The sequence below is a fragment of the Girardinichthys multiradiatus genome, chromosome 1, assembly GCF_021462225.1.
Source record: "Girardinichthys multiradiatus isolate DD_20200921_A chromosome 1, DD_fGirMul_XY1, whole genome shotgun sequence".
NCBI lineage: Eukaryota > Metazoa > Chordata > Actinopteri > Cyprinodontiformes > Goodeidae > Girardinichthys > Girardinichthys multiradiatus.
Window position 1 is genome coordinate 45686507 of NC_061794.1, and position 18347 is coordinate 45704853.

Consider the following 18347-nt stretch of genomic DNA (forward strand, 5'->3'; position numbering starts at 1 on the left):
TTTCACTATTTTTAATATTTTACAGGTTGTGAATGAATTTAATTGAGATTGAAGATGACAAAACAACCTATATGATCATATTTTCCATGCAGACTGTGAGTGCAGCGCTGCAGGTACTGTGGATAACTCCTGCAGGCCGGATCCTCGGACTCAAACCTGCGTCTGTAAACCTGGATTCACCGGGGACCACTGTGACACCTGCACTCCGGGTTTCTATGGCCTCAACTGCCAGGGTGAGAGATGAGTTAGTTACTCGGCAAACACAAAACAGATGAGCAAGAACTTGGTGTTTTAGGGTCTGAATCTTTAACATTTTAAAATGTCAGGATTGTTTTAAGTTCCTTCCTTCCATCTATCCATCCATCATCCATCCATCATCCATCCATCCATCCATCATCCATCCATCCATCATCCATCCATCCATCCATCATCCATCCAACATCCATCCATCATCCATCCATCCAACATCCATCCATCCATCCATCATCCATCCAACATCCATCATCCATCCATCCATCCATCATCCATCCATCCATCCATCATCCATCCATCCATCCAACATCCATCCATCCATCCATCCATCATCCATCCAACATCCATCCATCCATCATCCATCCATCCATCCATCCAACATCCATCCATCCATCCATCATCCATCCAACATCCATCCATCCATCATCCAACTATCCATCCAACATCCATCCATCCGTCCATCATCCATCCATCATCCATCCATCATCCATCCATCCATCCATCATCCGTCCAACATCCATCCATCCATCATCCATCCATCCATCCATCATCCAACTATCCATCCAACATCCATCCATCCGTCCATCATCCATCCAACATCCATCCATCATCCATCCAACATCCATCCATCCATCATCCAACTATCCATCCAACATCCATCCATCCGTCCATCATCCATCCATCATCCATCCAACATCCATCCATCCATCCATCATCCATCCATCCATCCAACATCCATCCATCCATCCATCATCCATCCAACATCCATCCATCCATCATCCAACTATCCATCCAACATCCATCCATCCATCCATCATCCATCCAACATCCATCCATCCATCCGTCCATCATCCATCCAACATCCATCCATCCATCCATCATCCATCCATCCATCCAACATCCATCCATCCATCCATCATCCATCCAACATCCATCCATCCATCATCCAACTATCCATCCAACATCCATCCATCCGTCCATCATCCATCCAACATCCATCCATCCATCCATCATCCATCCATCCATCCAACATCCATCCATCCATCCATCATCCATCCAACATCCATCCATCCATCCATCATCCATCCAACATCCATCCATCATCCATCCAACATCCATCCATCATCCATCCATCCAACATCCATCCATCCATCCATCATCCATCCATCCATCCATCATCCATCCATCCATCATCCATCCATCCATCATCCATCCAACATCCATCCATCATCCATCCATCCAACATCCATCCATCCATCCATCATCCATCCAACATCCATCATCCATCCATCCATCCATCATCCATCCATCCATCCATCATCCATCCATCCATCCAACATCCATCCATCCATCCATCCATCATCCATCCAACATCCATCCATCCATCATCCATCCATCCATCCATCCAACATCCATCCATCCATCCATCATCCATCCAACATCCATCCATCCATCATCCAACTATCCATCCAACATCCATCCATCCGTCCATCATCCATCCATCATCCATCCATCATCCATCCATCCATCCATCATCCGTCCAACATCCATCCATCCATCATCCATCCATCCATCCATCATCCAACTATCCATCCAACATCCATCCATCCGTCCATCATCCATCCAACATCCATCCATCATCCATCCAACATCCATCCATCCATCATCCAACTATCCATCCAACATCCATCCATCCGTCCATCATCCATCCATCATCCATCCAACATCCATCCATCCATCCATCATCCATCCATCCATCCAACATCCATCCATCCATCCATCATCCATCCAACATCCATCCATCCATCATCCAACTATCCATCCAACATCCATCCATCCATCCATCATCCATCCAACATCCATCCATCCATCCGTCCATCATCCATCCAACATCCATCCATCCATCCATCATCCATCCATCCATCCAACATCCATCCATCCATCCATCATCCATCCAACATCCATCCATCCATCATCCAACTATCCATCCAACATCCATCCATCCATCCATCATCCATCCAACATCCATCCATCCATCCATCATCCATCCATCCATCCAACATCCATCCATCCATCCATCATCCATCCAACATCCATCCATCCATCCATCATCCATCCAACATCCATCCATCATCCATCCAACTATCCATCCAACATCCATCCATCCATCCATCATCCATCCATCCGTCCATCATCCATCCATCCATCCATCATCCATCCATCCATCCATCCAACATCCATCCATCCATCATCCAACTATCCATCCAACATCCATCCATCCGTCCATCATCCATCCATCATCCATCCATCATCCATCCAACATCCATCCATCCATCCATCATCCATCCAACATCCATCCATCATCCATCCAACATCCATCCATCATCCATCCATCCGTCCATCATCCATCCATCCGTCCATCATCCATCCATCCATCCATCATCCATCCAACATCCATCCATCATCCATCCATCCAACATCCATCCATCCATCATCCATCCAACATCCATCCATCATCCATCCAACATCCATCCATCATCCATCCATCCGTCCATCATCCATCCATCCATCCATCATCCATCCATCCATCCAACATCCATCCATCCATCCATCCAACATCCATCCATCCATCATCCATCCATCCATCCATCATCCAACTATCCATCCAACATCCATCCATCCGTCCATCATCCATCCATCATCCATCCATCATCCATCCAACATCCATCCATCATCCATCCATCCATCCATCCATCATCCATCCATCATCCATCCGTCCATCCATCCATCATCCATCCATCCATCCATCATCCATCCATCCATCCATCATCCATCCATCCATCATCCATCCATCATCCATCCATCCATCATCCATCCATCCATCATCCATCCATCCATCATCCATCCAACATCCATCCATCATCCATCCAACATCCATCCATCATCCATCCATCCATCCATCATCCATCCATCCATCCAACATCCATCCATCCATCATCCATCCATCCATCCATCATCCAACTATCCATCCAACATCCATCCATCCGTCCATCATCCATCCATCATCCATCCATCATCCATCCAACATCCATCCATCATCCATCCATCCATCCATCCATCATCCATCCATCATCCATCCATCATCCATCCATCTGTCCATCATCCATCCATCATCCATCCGTCCATCCATCCATCATCCATCCATCCATCCATCATCCATCCATCATCCATCCATCATCCATCCATCCATCATCCATCCATCCATCATCCATCCATCATCCATCCATCCATCATCCATCCATCCATCATCCATCCATCATCCATCCATCCATCCATCCATCCATCCATCATCCATCCATCATCCATCCACCAGAGGTTTTTTAGTTAAAGATTCTTAATGTCTCATTTGAACAGATGTGTTAAAGGTAGATGCTCAGTCTCAGATAACAGAAATATGAGGGAAGTTTTGTAATAACTGTTAAATTTTTTCTTTAACTGATTTATTGCTGCAGGAATGTTGTTCCTGGTTCTGTTTGTCGTGTTGGTGCTGTTGTGTCTGTCTCAGTCTGTGTTTGTGTTTCCGACCAGTCTGTCAGTGTTTGGGTCCGGGCTGTCTGGATGGGTCATGTGACTTGATGACTGGTCATGGAATGTGTCGGAGCGGTTTCCAAGGTTACCATTGTGATCAGTGTGCGCCTGGTTACTTCAACTACCCCCTCTGCCAATGTGAGTCACCTCCTCCTCCTTGGGACTTTTTGTTCTTGTTTTTTGACTCTGGGTCTTGCCAGACCTAAATTTTCACACGTTAGGGGAATGAAAAATCAGAGAACTGTTTAAATAAACTAGTAATGTAGCTCTTGGTCTATTAATTTCCATGGTAACCTTGCTAACTCAAGGTAAATGGAAAACTATCTTAGAAATAGATTTCCAGACCGGACTCAGAACCAGGGCTCTGACTTGGATATGATTTGGTTCATAATCAGCAAGCATGTCTGAACCGTGCATCAGAGGGCATGATGAAATCATCATGAGCCGAGCAGTTTGTTACAGGAGGAAGCTGAATCATCCATCAGTTACAGGAGTTACAGGATACATCCACCTGAACTCATGCAAACCCACAATGTGATCCCTATCAAACTCTATAAAGTTCTGGTAATGCAGCCTAATGTATCTGTGAGGCTTCTTCTGTGTCTGCTGGTTTTCGCTCTCTGTTCTGATGTTCCTCCAACTGCCTCATCAAACACCATTGCTCCAACCATGCTTCCCATAATAGACATAGCAGTTGCTTGCAAATCTAATTATTGACATGTCCATACCTGGTCCGCATGTGGACTAAATTAATTTCCATTAAATCATCCCTTCTGGATGCTGATCTTTGTGTTTATAATAAAAGCATGATTTTAGCTTTGCTTTCTCAACCTGGAAGCTGCATCAATCTTTCTTTGTGATCATATTTTTAGATTTTAATTGGCTAATTGTTGCAGAGAGATCATTCTGAGCCTGATGTGATCACAGGGCCTGTTTTATATGTATTTCATGCTTAAAGTGAACATTATGTTTAGGTTGGATTTCTGATTAATGCAATTATGCATAACAGCACAAATATTGAAAATAAATCACATCCAACAATACATTTTAAAACTATTAAACAATTAATCCGTTTTGGGTATGAAAGCTGCTAACACAGCAGTTATTCTTCATATGTTCTCCCTTAGTTGTAAGACAGCTGGATTCTACCTGATGTCTGTCCTCTCTCTGCAGTGTGTGGCTGCAGCACGGTCGGCTCTCTTCCTGAGCGCTGCAATGCTTCCGGCCGCTGTCTCTGTAAACCAGAGTTTCAGGGTCCTCGCTGTGAACAGTGCAGATCAGGATTCCACTCCTATCCCAGCTGTCAAGGTAATCAATCACATGTCAGATCCAGTGCACGTATTAGTCATCACTAATTTAATGTGACTTGCACATATGGGAGCAGTTAACCTTGGGCCAGATTTTATGAAGTGGCACGTTGATTCATAAAAATGTTTGAAAAAGGAGCCAAGAAGAAAGGCTCCTTCTCAAATTTCTTTTGCATGTGTCCTGTTGTAAAGTTTGCAGATAACTGGTCACACAGTCCCAGAGGAGCAAGGATGAACTGTGGATGAATCAATCAAACTGTATTAAAACAGCACTTTTCCAACAGCTAGGTGTAACAGAGTCCCTTCTAGAAGATAAAACAGGACATAAAACCACTTTAACCGAAGGAAGAACTTATTACTGCTATCTCAACATTTATGCATGATGATCTGAGGCTGAATGTCAGGTAAAAGACCTGGAGAACTTTACCTCTGGAGTAGTTTTGGTCAGAAGTTGACATCCACTCATCAGGAACATCAGTGTGAGAATCATTCAATATTTGTCTGAGTCAAATGATTATACAGCATACCAAGGCAATAACTGACATGCACTGATTTTTCACAACATTTCAGTTGAAAGCTTTCTTCAACCTGGGATCAGTTTTATACATACAGGTTCAAAAACCTACAGTCTCCTTATTATGAGAGTAAATGTTGCACCTTAATTGCATGTTGACGCCATCAATGCATTTCTGGCATAATTCTGGCTGGGTTTGATGGAGTTCATTTAATCTGTTCGGTTTCCAGGCGTGGGCCATACTTTAAGCATTGTTTATAGATTTTCACCAGAATATGAGGTCATTTCCATCCCAGAGGTTTACTTCTAACCTGCTTCATCCATCCCAGAACCAAATTTGACGTGTGATCATCGTCATGTTAAAACACCCAACTAGGTCCATGGTTAAACCCTTAAATAGTTAATATTTACAATGTTTTATCAGTAAAAATAAAATAAAAATATTGAAGCAATCAGTACAAAGTTTGCTGCACTTCATCTTAGTTTGAATATTTTTCTTTCCCAGAGTGCTCCTGTGATCCTCGCACCTCATTCGACACCAGCTGCACCGTCTCCGGTATCTGCCACTGCCGACCCAACTACAGTGGGGCATCATGTGACCAGTGCTCCCCCGGTTACTATGGCTACCCGAGCTGCACACGTAAGCCAGAAGCATTTAAAGTGTGTTGTTTTAGAAGCCTGTGTAAATGTGTCGCTAACTCCTGTTTTCGTCTCCAGCCTGCCAGTGTTCCCCAGAGGGTTCCCGCTACACGAGCTGTGACCAGCCGACGGGACAGTGCACGTGTCTGCCTGGCGTGGTGGGGCTGAGATGTGACAACTGTGCACACGGCTCCTATGGCTTTCCCAACTGTCAAGGTAGGAAAACAGGCAAATAATTAGTGCCTACTGGCTGTAAAGTGTGTAGGTGTGGTCCAGAGGCTGCAATAAACATCTTGTTGCTAGAGACTGAAATATTGCAGTAAATGTTAAATACATCTGAATATCTTGTAGGTGAATCTTTGAAGATATTTTCATTAATCTCAGTTTCACAGTTTCTGACAACATGGTACCATAAATTGTGACCCAGTGATCAGATATTGACACTGTTAATCTGATGACCACTGAGTGATTCACTGTGTTTTTCTTTGCTATTGAAAGCTGGTATGTGTCACCCAGCCGGATCTGTTCAGAATGTGGTGCTGCCACCTGTAGTAAGTCTTGTTTGTTGCTTCTCTCATGTTTTATAAAACGTAGGTTTTTCTTTTATTGATTAACTAATAGATCTGTTCCTGAATGCAGGGTCAGTGTGAGTGCCGTCTTCACGTCGAGGGCCCAGCTTGTGACAGATGTAAACCCCTGTACTGGAACCTCTCCCCTGATACTGCTGATGGATGCTCCAGTAGGACATAAACCTCACAGATATATTTTATGTATGACTGCAGCCAATGGATCTAACCACTGTTTTCTGGTTTCTCATGCAGACTGTGAGTGTAACACCGCAGGGACCCTGAGTGGTGTTGCCGAGTGTGTCCAGGTGAAATAAACATTTCTTCCTTCTCTGGAAATATCTCCAGAGTTGTAGTGAAACTGAAGTCTTCTTCAGTTTGTTTCACGCCTTTCCTTTACCATAAGATGATTTCCAAACTTTAAAAGTTGGAAAAGCTTTAGGAAAACAAGGATTTTAAAGATTGGGTTTGAAATTTGAGGCAACTGTATCAAAGATAATAATTTCCAGAATGGACAAGTTTTCAGTGGAAAAAGATGAATAAATGAATGGAAAACTCATTGGAGTTGGAAAGCCTTTGATGCTTCCAATGAATAATGTTAATTTGCCTATTTCCTTCTTTCCTTTCTGTCTCCTCTGTACTACCATCACTCTGTGACCTTTAGCATTTTGTCATTAGTGTCCGTTGTGATTATCTGATGCTGTGAGACTTTGTCCAGCTGGCTAAATATTACATTAGCATGAAAAATACAAGTTCATAACACTGGGAATAAATTAGACAATAGTCATTTGTGATATAAATATTACACTCACTGATGCTGCGATGTCGATATCTTGTCCAGCCTTATTCAGTAACAGTCAAATATCAGTAATTAAACTTTATTTCGAAGCCCTTCATCCTCCTTGTTCTTTGTTAAAATTCATTTAATTTCATCCCACCTATAATAGAAGTATACTAATTACCTCATCAATTAATATTTAACAAAATCTTCTGATGAGCATTAGCACCTAACCACACAAAACTTGAAATAATTAGTTTTGTTCCTGATCCTGTTCTGAAGTAAAACGTAACTTTAACCAATTATATTCATCGTGTGGATTTTGTGATCACTGGTTGCTGGTTTTTGACGTTAAGTCATGTGGATTTGAAAGTCCAGGTTTCAGGCTTGATGTTTCGAGTTTTTAGGGTGAATGAAATTTAGAAAATGTAAGCCATGCTTAGACTTATCCAAATAGTTATCGCCAGTAAAAATCAGCACTTAATCTTGAATTATATCCACAGTAACTAAATTTCTTCTCTAAGATGTTACTTCAGTTTTGTGCTTTGATTCTTAACAGTATGGGTTTATAAGCTAGAACCTGCCTGATAAGGTGTATATAAGAAATGGTTCATCTCGTTGGCAGAGGTTCTGTAGTAAGAGCTATTAATATTTAGTGGAGGTAAGGATCATAACTTGATTTTTGTGCTTGGCAGGAAACTGGTGAGTGTCACTGTAAGCCAAACGTCTGCAGCGGAACGTGCTCCACCTGCAAAGACGGCTCCTACAACCTGCAGGATCACAATTACTTTGGCTGCCAGGGTGAGTTTTCTTTAGCTAAACGTCCTCATGAAGACGTGAAGGTTTTCCTTTTACACATTAGCTGGTTGCTAATGTGGATTTGTGTGTTTATTTTAGGTTGCCAGTGTGACATTGGGGGCTCAGTGGGTCAGTTTTGTGGCCAACGAAATGGTCAGTGTGATTGTAGACCCAACGTGGAGGGCCCAAGGTGTAACCTGTGAGTCTAACAAACCTGGGACAGTTGCATGCCTTTTTTCATAAATGCATAGTGACACCAACTGTGAATCTTAATGAAGACCTGGTACTTTCTGTTTTAGTGCTCAATGAAGTTGTTTCAGAGGTCACACCTAAACCACCTCTCTAATCATTTGGCAAGCTAACTTATCAGGGCTGACCCCTGCAGCGCAGATAGTCTTTTATTCTAGACCGACCATCCTTACTCATCTCCCTGGTGCCTCATCACTTTAAGGACATCACTTCATCCCATCCAATCTCTTAATCCTTCTTTATAACCACTTTCCTTCAAAGTCATCCTCCTTACAACCCTTATTCATCCCACTCATCGTCCTCATCCTCATTTTCTTTACTATCCCACTCATACCTTCAAAAATCATCTAATCATCACCCTCATCATCCGCATCACTTTTAAAGACCGTTTTGTATCCCACTCATCCTCCTTGTTCTGCTCCGTGAGGCCTTTTTATCGTCTCTTTTCTTTGCAGCAACTCTGTAACTACACAGTTCTAGTGTAGACCTGCTTGTTTTTTTGTTTGCAGACCTCGTCCAGATCATTACTTTCCAGATCTCCACCATTTAAAGTTTGAGATTGAGGAGGGAACCATGCTGGATGGTCGACCGGTGAGATTTGGTTACAACCTTCTGGAATTTGCAGACTTCAGCTGGAGAGGTTATGCTCAGATGTCCCAGATTCAGGTAGGTTTGACCTTTGATGCACAGTATTCACCTTGTTGGATATACGAGTTCAGTATTGCAAATTGCCTTACTTTTGTCTTCTCATGAAGCTGCTTTTATTTGTTATATTTAAAGCGTGTTTCTGTTACTTCTTATTATAATTAATGTTTTTATATATTAAGGTGACTGTGGCCCGTCTTTCATTGCTTTCTCTTAATGAAACAAGATCAACAAATGTTGGGCATTTCTCTTTGGTAGATTTACCTTTCAGCACAAACGGTGAATCTTTAAAAATATTTTATCAGTTGCTTTCTGCTGAATTCAGTTTAATGGTTGTCAGTTTTCCACTTTTTCAGGTAACTGTCTTTGTCAACATCTCTAGGGAGGTCTAAACCTTCTGGAGACAAATTAAAGTTTGTCCTAAAAAGTGGGTCTCCAAAGAGAAATGGAGTCAGCATGAAAGAGCTTCCTGTATGAAGCCTTTGGTCTGTATCGGTGACTTCCTCAGTCTTCCTCCTTGAATTAGTTTCTCTCGTAATGTTTTGCTATCTTCTTATCTGTCGGGTCTTCAGGCTGTATAACCTTTGGCTCCTCTGTTTTTCTGTCTTGTCCCATCTTCCCCTCTTGCCTTGCTTGCTGTTTCCTTGGCAGTCCAAAGTGCTGGTGTCGGTGTTTGTAACCTCTCCGGACCTCTTCCGTGTGGTGCTGCGCTATAGCAACTGGGGTGGTTCTCCTGTTCGGGGCAGGGTGTCAGTCATAGAGGACAGCTGGAATTACTTCTGTGGTAACTGTAAGTGCTATCAAGAGGAAAAATGTGCTGTTCTGTTTTTTGTTCACTTCTCTCCACATTTAGAAAAGGAGAATTAACCTCTCCTCTTCCTCATACGGCATGATCTTCAAAGATCCCAAGAGGGTGCTAATTTGTGTGTACTATAAAAAAATTGCACATGCAATAAGTGGGTGTGTTACGTGCGATTCTCAAAGATTGTGCGTGCAATGGATAACAGGTGCAATACAGGTGCAGACCGCCCTATTTAAATGAGGAAATTGCGTGTGCTACTGGCTGGAACAAGAGGAGAAGCAAGCAGATCCTCTGCTGTGTTGCTAGAAATATGCAGGGATTGTTACACTGCATCATTATAAATGATCCGGTTGCTGATTTTTTCCTTCTGTTCCATTCGGCCTTTGCTGTTCTGGACTGTTACAGTTAGTTGACTTTTGTTGTGCTACTCACAGGAGGGTTTGTCTGCCCTGCCCTGATGAGATTATTTCTCTAATCTTGTTTAATGTAACTCGCAACAAATTGGCCAATCAATATTAACAATATAAAACACAAATATGTCTGTGAATTAATTTGTCTCCCTTGATCTTTCAATTATTTTCGGAGAATCACCAGATTCTGTTGTCTTTTTGAGAGTATATGTTTGAAGAGTTTGGAGTTTATCATAAAGAGCCACAAAATTTAAGCCTGAACATAATATTAGCAACATAAAAATAGATTGTTGTAGGAGTTTGCAATCAGTATGTTATAGCTTTACTAATTTTAAAACATAGCATCACATAACTGTCCTGCAAAAAAGTTAAATCGAACATTTATGTACGTAAACTAAATTATTTCCCAATTTTTACTAAATTCGTTTTGTTTGTTTTGCCATTATTTATTGATATACAATGTGTTTGACTGTTTAAATAGTTTTTTGGTGACAAAAAATAATTTTTAACTGCATAAACAAAACCCTCCCCTGGCATATGTTCACATTTAAACAACATAATCAAACTGATCCAACTCCGACTGCCCTGCAATGACGTAACGTTACTGTCAATAATGCAATGTGTTTTTAGTGACAAGGTTAAAGCATACACTGTCTTTGTCACCACATGGAAAACCTGCCTTTAAATGGGGATTTTTCACCTGCTAAGAAGTGATTTTAGCATCCAGTTTGCAAATGAAGGATTTAATCTGTATTATAATTCTTTTCTATTAATTTTATTATCAACATCAAAGCACAGTGGGTCTCTTGCATGATATGTGATTACAGGCTGTGCGCACTTGATCAGTTATGTGCGCATTTAGCCACGATCAGGTTTGTACGCGTTCAGCAGATGATCACTGACAGCAATGTTACGCTGGAATGATGTTGAATGAAGGTTTGCAAAGAGTTTTCACGTAGGAGAAATATCATGGCTTCTGTTTGTGATTGGCTCCAAATCAAAGCTCAGATAATCCTACATAGAAAAAATTGTGATTTTAACCAACTTTAGTGGACAAACAGCATCATTCCTGTCTGGAAACAGGTTCTTTTCCACCTGTTTGTCATTCATTATTCCTGTCTGGTGTGACAGAAGTAGGATGTGTGTTTGCCTTGGTGGCTGGCTAAGGAAACATCTTGGTGGTGACTTCTCTTTCTGTCTGTAAACTCCATGTATGTTCCTCTTCAGGGCCACAGATCAGTAGAGATCTCAGAGGTTTACCATTAAGACTTAATGTATTTTCTTTCTCACCTTGGGCCTGGTCCTTGTAGACTGCAGTCCAGTTCCAGATTTATGTGAGCGAGGCAGACGTCTATCTGACGCGATTTATCCTCAGATATGTCAATTCTGAGGGGGTCACATCCAATGGTAAAATAACAGCCTATCAGGCCAATCGCAGAGGTATGTCTTCACCAATAACAAGAGATTAGCAGTGCTGATGCTTCCTGATGTTTGCTTGAGTTTTTCCAACATATCACTGATTAAAGTGAAGTTTTTCTCCTGCTGTTTTTTACAGTCACTTTCTGCTGTGTACCTCTGTATCTAACAGAGACTGAGTTTCAGTGCCTGATCCAAAAATGCCCAACGTTTGTGTTTTAAGGTTCTGAACAGTCCAAGCAAATCGTGTTTGCACCGAGTGTGCAGCCCACCTTCGTCAATGTCCCCCAGAACAACTTTGTGGAGCCCTTCGTCCTAAACCCAGGAACCTGGACCGTGATTATAGAAGCTGAGGGAATATTGCTGGTAAAATACATTACACTACATATGTGCTGTTTAGCAAATATGCAAATGAGTCATCAGCACAGAATGGTGGAGGGCACATGCACCGTCAAGACTGCAAGTATGCAAGGTTTGCTTCACCCCCTGGATCTGTTATAACCTCATCAAAACAAGATGAAGATCAGTTTATGAATTCCCTATAAGTTATTAAACCCCTGTTCATACTAGGGATGGGCGATTATCGTATCATTTATTGTTATCCGGAAAAAAGATAATCAAAATAAAATTTGGATTAATAGTTGTAATGATAAACTCTGTTTGCAAACTCCAGAAACTGACAGCGTGGTTGGCGATGCTGCTTTGATACTGGAACCATCTTTCAACCACTGGTTCCAGGACAGCATCAAAACCAAATGTTTTAAAGTATTATTGAATGCAGTTATTCTGTTTAGAGATAGATCTGAACCCCTTTAATGTAACTTATTTATAGAAGAATTTAAGATGTTTATATAGTATGCAGCCTGTTTGACTGCATACAGTAACAGATTTAAGCCAAAAATACTAGAATGATTTTATTAAAATGCCTTTTATCATTACTTTTATTGATGACATAATACATAACACTGAGTACTGTGATAACATTTTGTCCATATCGTCAAACCCTAATTCATACCTTTGTTGTTTACTTCCAGGACTACCTGGTGTTGCTGCCAAGTGCCTACTATGAAGCTCCCATCCTGCAGATAAGGGTTACTGACCCCTGCACATACAGCTCTGTACCTGAAAGCAGCCAGAAGTAAATATTATTTGATTTTTTTGTTTTTTATAATGGGAACGAGCGATCTGTTTAGCTAGCATGAGCAAAAATCAGCTGATCAGGGCTGATCAGGTATCCAGAGTGATATTTGACCAGATTGATCGCTGAGCCACTGATGCTGCTATCTGGTACAGGCCCAGGGAACAGACTCAAAAAATAAAAGGAGAAAACAGAACATAAAGCTGGAGCAATAAACACAGAAACAGGCCCACAGCGTCACAGAGCATGAGGTGCTCTTCCACAGATTCATTGTTTTGTTTCATGCCAGATTTGCCTGGAGATTTTTCCGCGGTTAAAACCTCAAACTGCAACTCATCTGACCAAAGCAACTCTTACAGTTAAATTCCCACATCTGTGTGTTTGTGATGGTAGGAGAGAAACAGCTTTTCCAAGCAACCAGTTAGCATGCAGATGGAACCTACTGGTTGTTTTGGAGACTTTGTGACTGTAACATGTTACTCTTTCCAGCAGTTCTCTAACAGTGAGCTTTGGAGATTTATTAACTTCCTTTACCATCATCCTCCCTCTGCCAGGCGGCAGCATGAACGCGGGTCCAGTACCAGTTTTTTTAATGATTTTTACATTTTGTTCTGACTATATTTAAGGGCATATATGCCTATTTTCTTGTCAATATATCCTGATTCAAAAAGATCCACGTACATCTTCCTTAAATAAACAACTTGTCTTTCCTATTTTGAACAGTGGCTAAGACCAATGGGCCTATGTGTTAGTTAAACCCAAAGTATGAAGTCATGAATTATTAACTACAAGATCCTCAACACTCTAATCAACCCTAAATCACATAAATCTAGATGTATGAAATGCTTCAGGTACATGCATTTTAAATCCAGTGTTGGTGTTAACAACAACTTTTCCCCTGGTGATTCTCTTAAACACAATTATTCCCCATGAAATAAATGTACTCCTGTTTAAGGTTTGTATTTTATGGTATTGCCTTAAAAGAGGGATTTAGCTTCATAGTTCTAATAACCCAACAAAGCAAGACTATCGTAAATAAAGCTTGATGCAGACATGCTCTGACTTGCCATCTGATTAAAACATGTACTATCTGAATAACTTTTTATTTTAAATACGCTGTTAATCAGAGGGATTGTTTTGTATTTGCATGACCTTTTATTTAAATACGTTGTTGCTTACTTCTTGATCAGATACGGATTCTGGATGGGTCATTGCTTAGATCTGCTCTGGTAGACCTCCAGCAGTTGCTTTAGTTGTTAACCGACTAGATGAACTGATCTTTGTGCTCACTTTGGGACATTTAGAGTTTTACGCCATTGTTAACTTCTTTTACCCACAGAAATTGTTCGGCAGATATTTTTACTCTGATAACCAGACTAGAAGCAGCTTATTTCGGTTAAATATGATGAGCTTTCCTATTTTTCCCACAATCACAGAGCGAACCCCAGGGGTCAAAGGGCCTTGTATGGTAAATAGATTATGTCTGTTGTATACTGATATTCAGGCAACCTTAATTTCAGTGTCAAGCCATAGTACAGAATAGATGAAGGCTGTATTTTCATCAGAATGGTATAAATCATCTCAGTAAACCATAAAAATTAGATAAGATAAAATAATTTTAGCTCTTTTGTTTTCACATCGTTCTTCACAGATTCTAGAAACCTGTTCCTTTAAAGTGTTTTTAATGTATTTGTCCAGCTGTCTGCTGTACACATACCTGTCTCTGGACTCCTTCCCCTCCATCTCTGGAAATGATGCTAACTGCCGCCATGACAACCATCTGCCACGCCCCTGCCCCACTGAGAAGGTTACGCTGCGTCATCCTGACATGGCCGTCTGCAGCGGATTGGATGTAACAGAACTCACAGATCATTTGTTCATTTATATTTTACATGTGGAAGAAGTATTTATGTTCCTGTTCTGCTCCAGATCAGCATCGAGCTGCGAGGGCGTCTGGTCTCTCCTGGAGACTATGTTCTGGTGGTTGAATACTCCAGTGAAGAAGAGCTGCCACAAACTCTGACTGTCGCCGTCAACTCACCTCGAGCACAAACGCACCGCCACCAAGTCACCCTCCTGCACTGCAAGTTCAGGTGAAGGCAAACATCTGTCATTACTTCTGTCTGTCTGTCCACCCAACTCTCTCATTCCTGTTTATCTGGAACTGGACCACAGAGGTATTAGATCCAATACTTTCTCTGAAGGGCTCTATAGGCCCCTAAAGGCAGCTGGTACGAGGTTATCAAAGGGAAATGACCAGAACTTAATCAAATCTTCAATCAACCCTGAGGAGATCTACTTCACTTTCCTCCTGGAAGACTGAGCTCCTCTGGGCGGAACAACTTTCTTCCAGTTGAGGACCATGATCTTACTCTCAGAGTAGCCACTTCTCACTCGACTCTTCTGCTCCACCTTCACCAGGGCTGTCCCGTGACACGATGACACGGGACAGCCCTGGTGATGTCCCGACAAGCTCGGCCCAGTTCCAAGACTCTGGAAGCAGCTCTTTCTTTAATGATATAAACCTGTAAAAAACAGACGTGGACCAGAATTAAGCTTCCATGTCTAGATCTGATCCCCTGTTCCCCAACCCTGCTGAAAGCCAACCTGCTCCTTGGACAGTTGCACGGAGAGCTGTGGAAATCTTAAAAACGAGATAAAATCTGGGATGTATAAAACTATGACATTTTTGCCTTCATAGTTAAGGTCTTCATGCTGATAGGAAATCTGTCATTTAGCTAATTGCTGAGTGTTGATGAGATAACATGAGGGTGCAAACAAACAAACAAACACAAAGACTATTGCTTGACATTTCTCCACTTTCTCTCAGTTTACTGAAACTGTTTGCGCTCCATCTGGCAGTTCTTTCAGCACCTCTTCATCATCCTGTCTGCATTTGCTTTGTGTGCTTTGTGCAGCTTCCTGTGTCGAGTCGTGGCGATCGATGAACAGAACAGGGTGGCTGTCTTCTCGCTGCCTGCTGACACCGAGATCCAGCTCTCCTCTGAGCGTGCCTCTTTCTTTCTGGTGAGAGTCTTTCTCCTGTCACATCATGATGGGAAATAACAAACTAAATATGGTTATTTGCATGTGGGGGGATTACCTAAAGGACCAATGTATATATTATTATATAGATTTATTATGCACAGTAAATAATTCAAGCCATCAATTCTTGTAAATATGATTATGGTTTACAGAGAATGAAAACCCCAAATTCAGCGTCTCAGATAATTAGATTACGTCAGATAAAAAAAGAAGCATATTTTAAAGAAAAATATGCATTGTTGGTTCTGGTGTCTCCTCCCTACATCTTGGCGATACTACATAGATTCTCAATAGGGGTTATGGTCAGGCCAGTTTGCTGGCCAAGCAAGCACAGTAACATCATGGTCATTGGACCAACCTTTGGTGTCTTTGGCAGTGTGGGCCGGGACCAAGTCCTGCTGGAAAATGAAATCATCATCTCCATAAAGCTTGTCAGCAGAAGGAAGCATGAAAAGCTCTGGTAGATGGTAGCGCTGTGGACTTCAGAAAATCTAGTGGACCAAAACCAGATGTCATGGTACCACAGATCATCACTGACAGTGGAAACGTCACACTGAACTTTAAGCAACATGGATTCTGAACCTCTGAGCAACAGTCCAGTTCTGGTTCTCATCAGCCCAGATAGGACAATTGTAGCCCATGTCTAGTATTTGTCTGTTTAGCGGCTCTTGATGCGCCAACACCAGCCTCAGTCCACTCCTCATGAAGCTCCGCCATATCCTTGAATGGATTTTGCTTGACAGTTCTCCCTGTTGCTGGTGCACCTTTTCCTACCACATTTCTTCCTTCTACTCAATTTCCTGTTACTGTGCTTGGATACAGAACTCTGTGAACAATCAGTTTCTTCAGCAATGACCTTTGGCGGCTTCCTCTTTTTGTGGATTGTGTCTACGACTGTCTTCTGGACATCTGTCCAGTCAGCAGTCTCCTATTGACCCAGACTGAGAGACCATCTAGAGGCTCAGGAAACCTTTGCAGGTCTTTTGAGTTAATTAGCTGATCAGAGGGTGACATAAGGAGTTTCCAATATTTAACCTCTCCACAATATTCTACTTTTCTGAGACACTGAATTTTGGGTTTTCGTTCTCTGTAAGCCGGAATGATCAAAATGACAAGAAATCAAGGCTTGAAACAGTATGTGTGTAATGAATCTTTCTAAAATGAGGGACAAAAAATATTGAACCTTTCTTCAGCAAAACCTTTTTTTCATTGTTTTCAGCACAAAGTCTACTTGGTACCCAGAGACCTGTTTACTATGGAGTATGTTGAACCTAAAGTCCACTGCATCAGCACTCATGGGCAGTTCTCCCCTGAGAGGTAATGGGACACACTGACACTGTACAGTTGTTGACATCATGCTCTGAATGCTAACATCTTCTTCCACGTCCTGTCCCAGTTCCTCCTGTGTCCCTTCCCGCTTCCAGACACCGTCTGACTCTCTGGTTCTGAAGGAGGGCCAGAGCTCATCTACTCAGGAGGAGCCCGTTCAGGCGTCTCCTGCAGATGAGCCAGTCTGGATGGCAGAGGTCCGACCTCCCTTTGGAGCAGACAACAACCACCACATGCATCTGGACTCGCTCCAGGTATAGAAGTTGCTGCTGCTGATGATGATGATGTTGCCTTGTTCTAAGAATAACAATAATAATTTTACAGTTGCTTCCTGTATTAGTTTCCTATTACCTCTTCTTTACCCAGAATGCAGCTGTGTACTCTGCTCGTGTCCAGTCTCTCGGCCGTTACGTCTTCATCCTCCATTATCACCAGCCTCTTCATCCCACCTATCCCGTCCAGGTCTACATTAATGGAGGGTTGATCTGGCAGGGTAACCAACAGAATCCACAACCACTCTAGTGTTTTCATATAGTTAAATAATTACACTGCATTAACGGACTGTGTGTGTTTCAGGCCAGACCAACGCCTCCTTCTGTCCCCACGCTTACGGCTGCAGGAACGTTCTGGTTTCAGAGAACCAGATCATTCTGGATGTTACGCATCACAACGTCTTCATCACGGTGCAGATACCTCCAGGCAGAACGTTTTGGCTGGTAGGTAGCACCACCTTGGTTTATTTTGTTTGTTTATAGCTCATTGTATTCAGACTCACTGTTAAACTGGTGCTGTTGGTTCTGATCTTCATTAATATGCTGTAGAGGCTGGGCCAGACATAAAGGTCTACTGGGGCAAAGGTCCATCACTCAAA

General features: G+C 42.0%; 1 protein-coding gene across 2 annotated transcripts in view; it reads left to right on the top strand.

Annotated features, from left to right (window-relative positions):
- lama5 (laminin, alpha 5) overlaps positions 1–18347 on the top strand; it is a 120021-nt gene that overhangs the window by 61208 nt on the left and 40466 nt on the right. Inside the window, exons 12-32 of one of the 2 annotated variants that reach the window (XM_047363372.1) lie at positions 93–233; positions 3841–3978; positions 5014–5148; positions 6167–6301; positions 6379–6516; positions 6799–6851; positions 6940–7039; positions 7122–7174; positions 8340–8445; positions 8542–8641; positions 9201–9357; positions 9988–10126; positions 12188–12330; positions 12999–13102; positions 14801–14954; positions 15032–15195; positions 16021–16129; positions 17367–17464; positions 17544–17730; positions 17843–17969; positions 18053–18192. In XM_047363372.1, coding sequence (XP_047219328.1) covers positions 93–233; positions 3841–3978; positions 5014–5148; positions 6167–6301; positions 6379–6516; positions 6799–6851; positions 6940–7039; positions 7122–7174; positions 8340–8445; positions 8542–8641; positions 9201–9357; positions 9988–10126; positions 12188–12330; positions 12999–13102; positions 14801–14954; positions 15032–15195; positions 16021–16129; positions 17367–17464; positions 17544–17730; positions 17843–17969; positions 18053–18192 — 2621 coding nt within the window. Of the gene's footprint in view, positions 1–92; positions 234–3840; positions 3979–5013; positions 5149–6166; positions 6302–6378; positions 6517–6798; positions 6852–6939; positions 7040–7121; positions 7175–8339; positions 8446–8541; positions 8642–9200; positions 9358–9987; positions 10127–11858; positions 11989–12187; positions 12331–12998; positions 13103–14800; positions 14955–15031; positions 15196–16020; positions 16130–17366; positions 17465–17543; positions 17731–17842; positions 17970–18052; positions 18193–18347 lie in introns of both variants that reach the window. The other variant, XM_047363376.1, reaches the window with a different exon arrangement.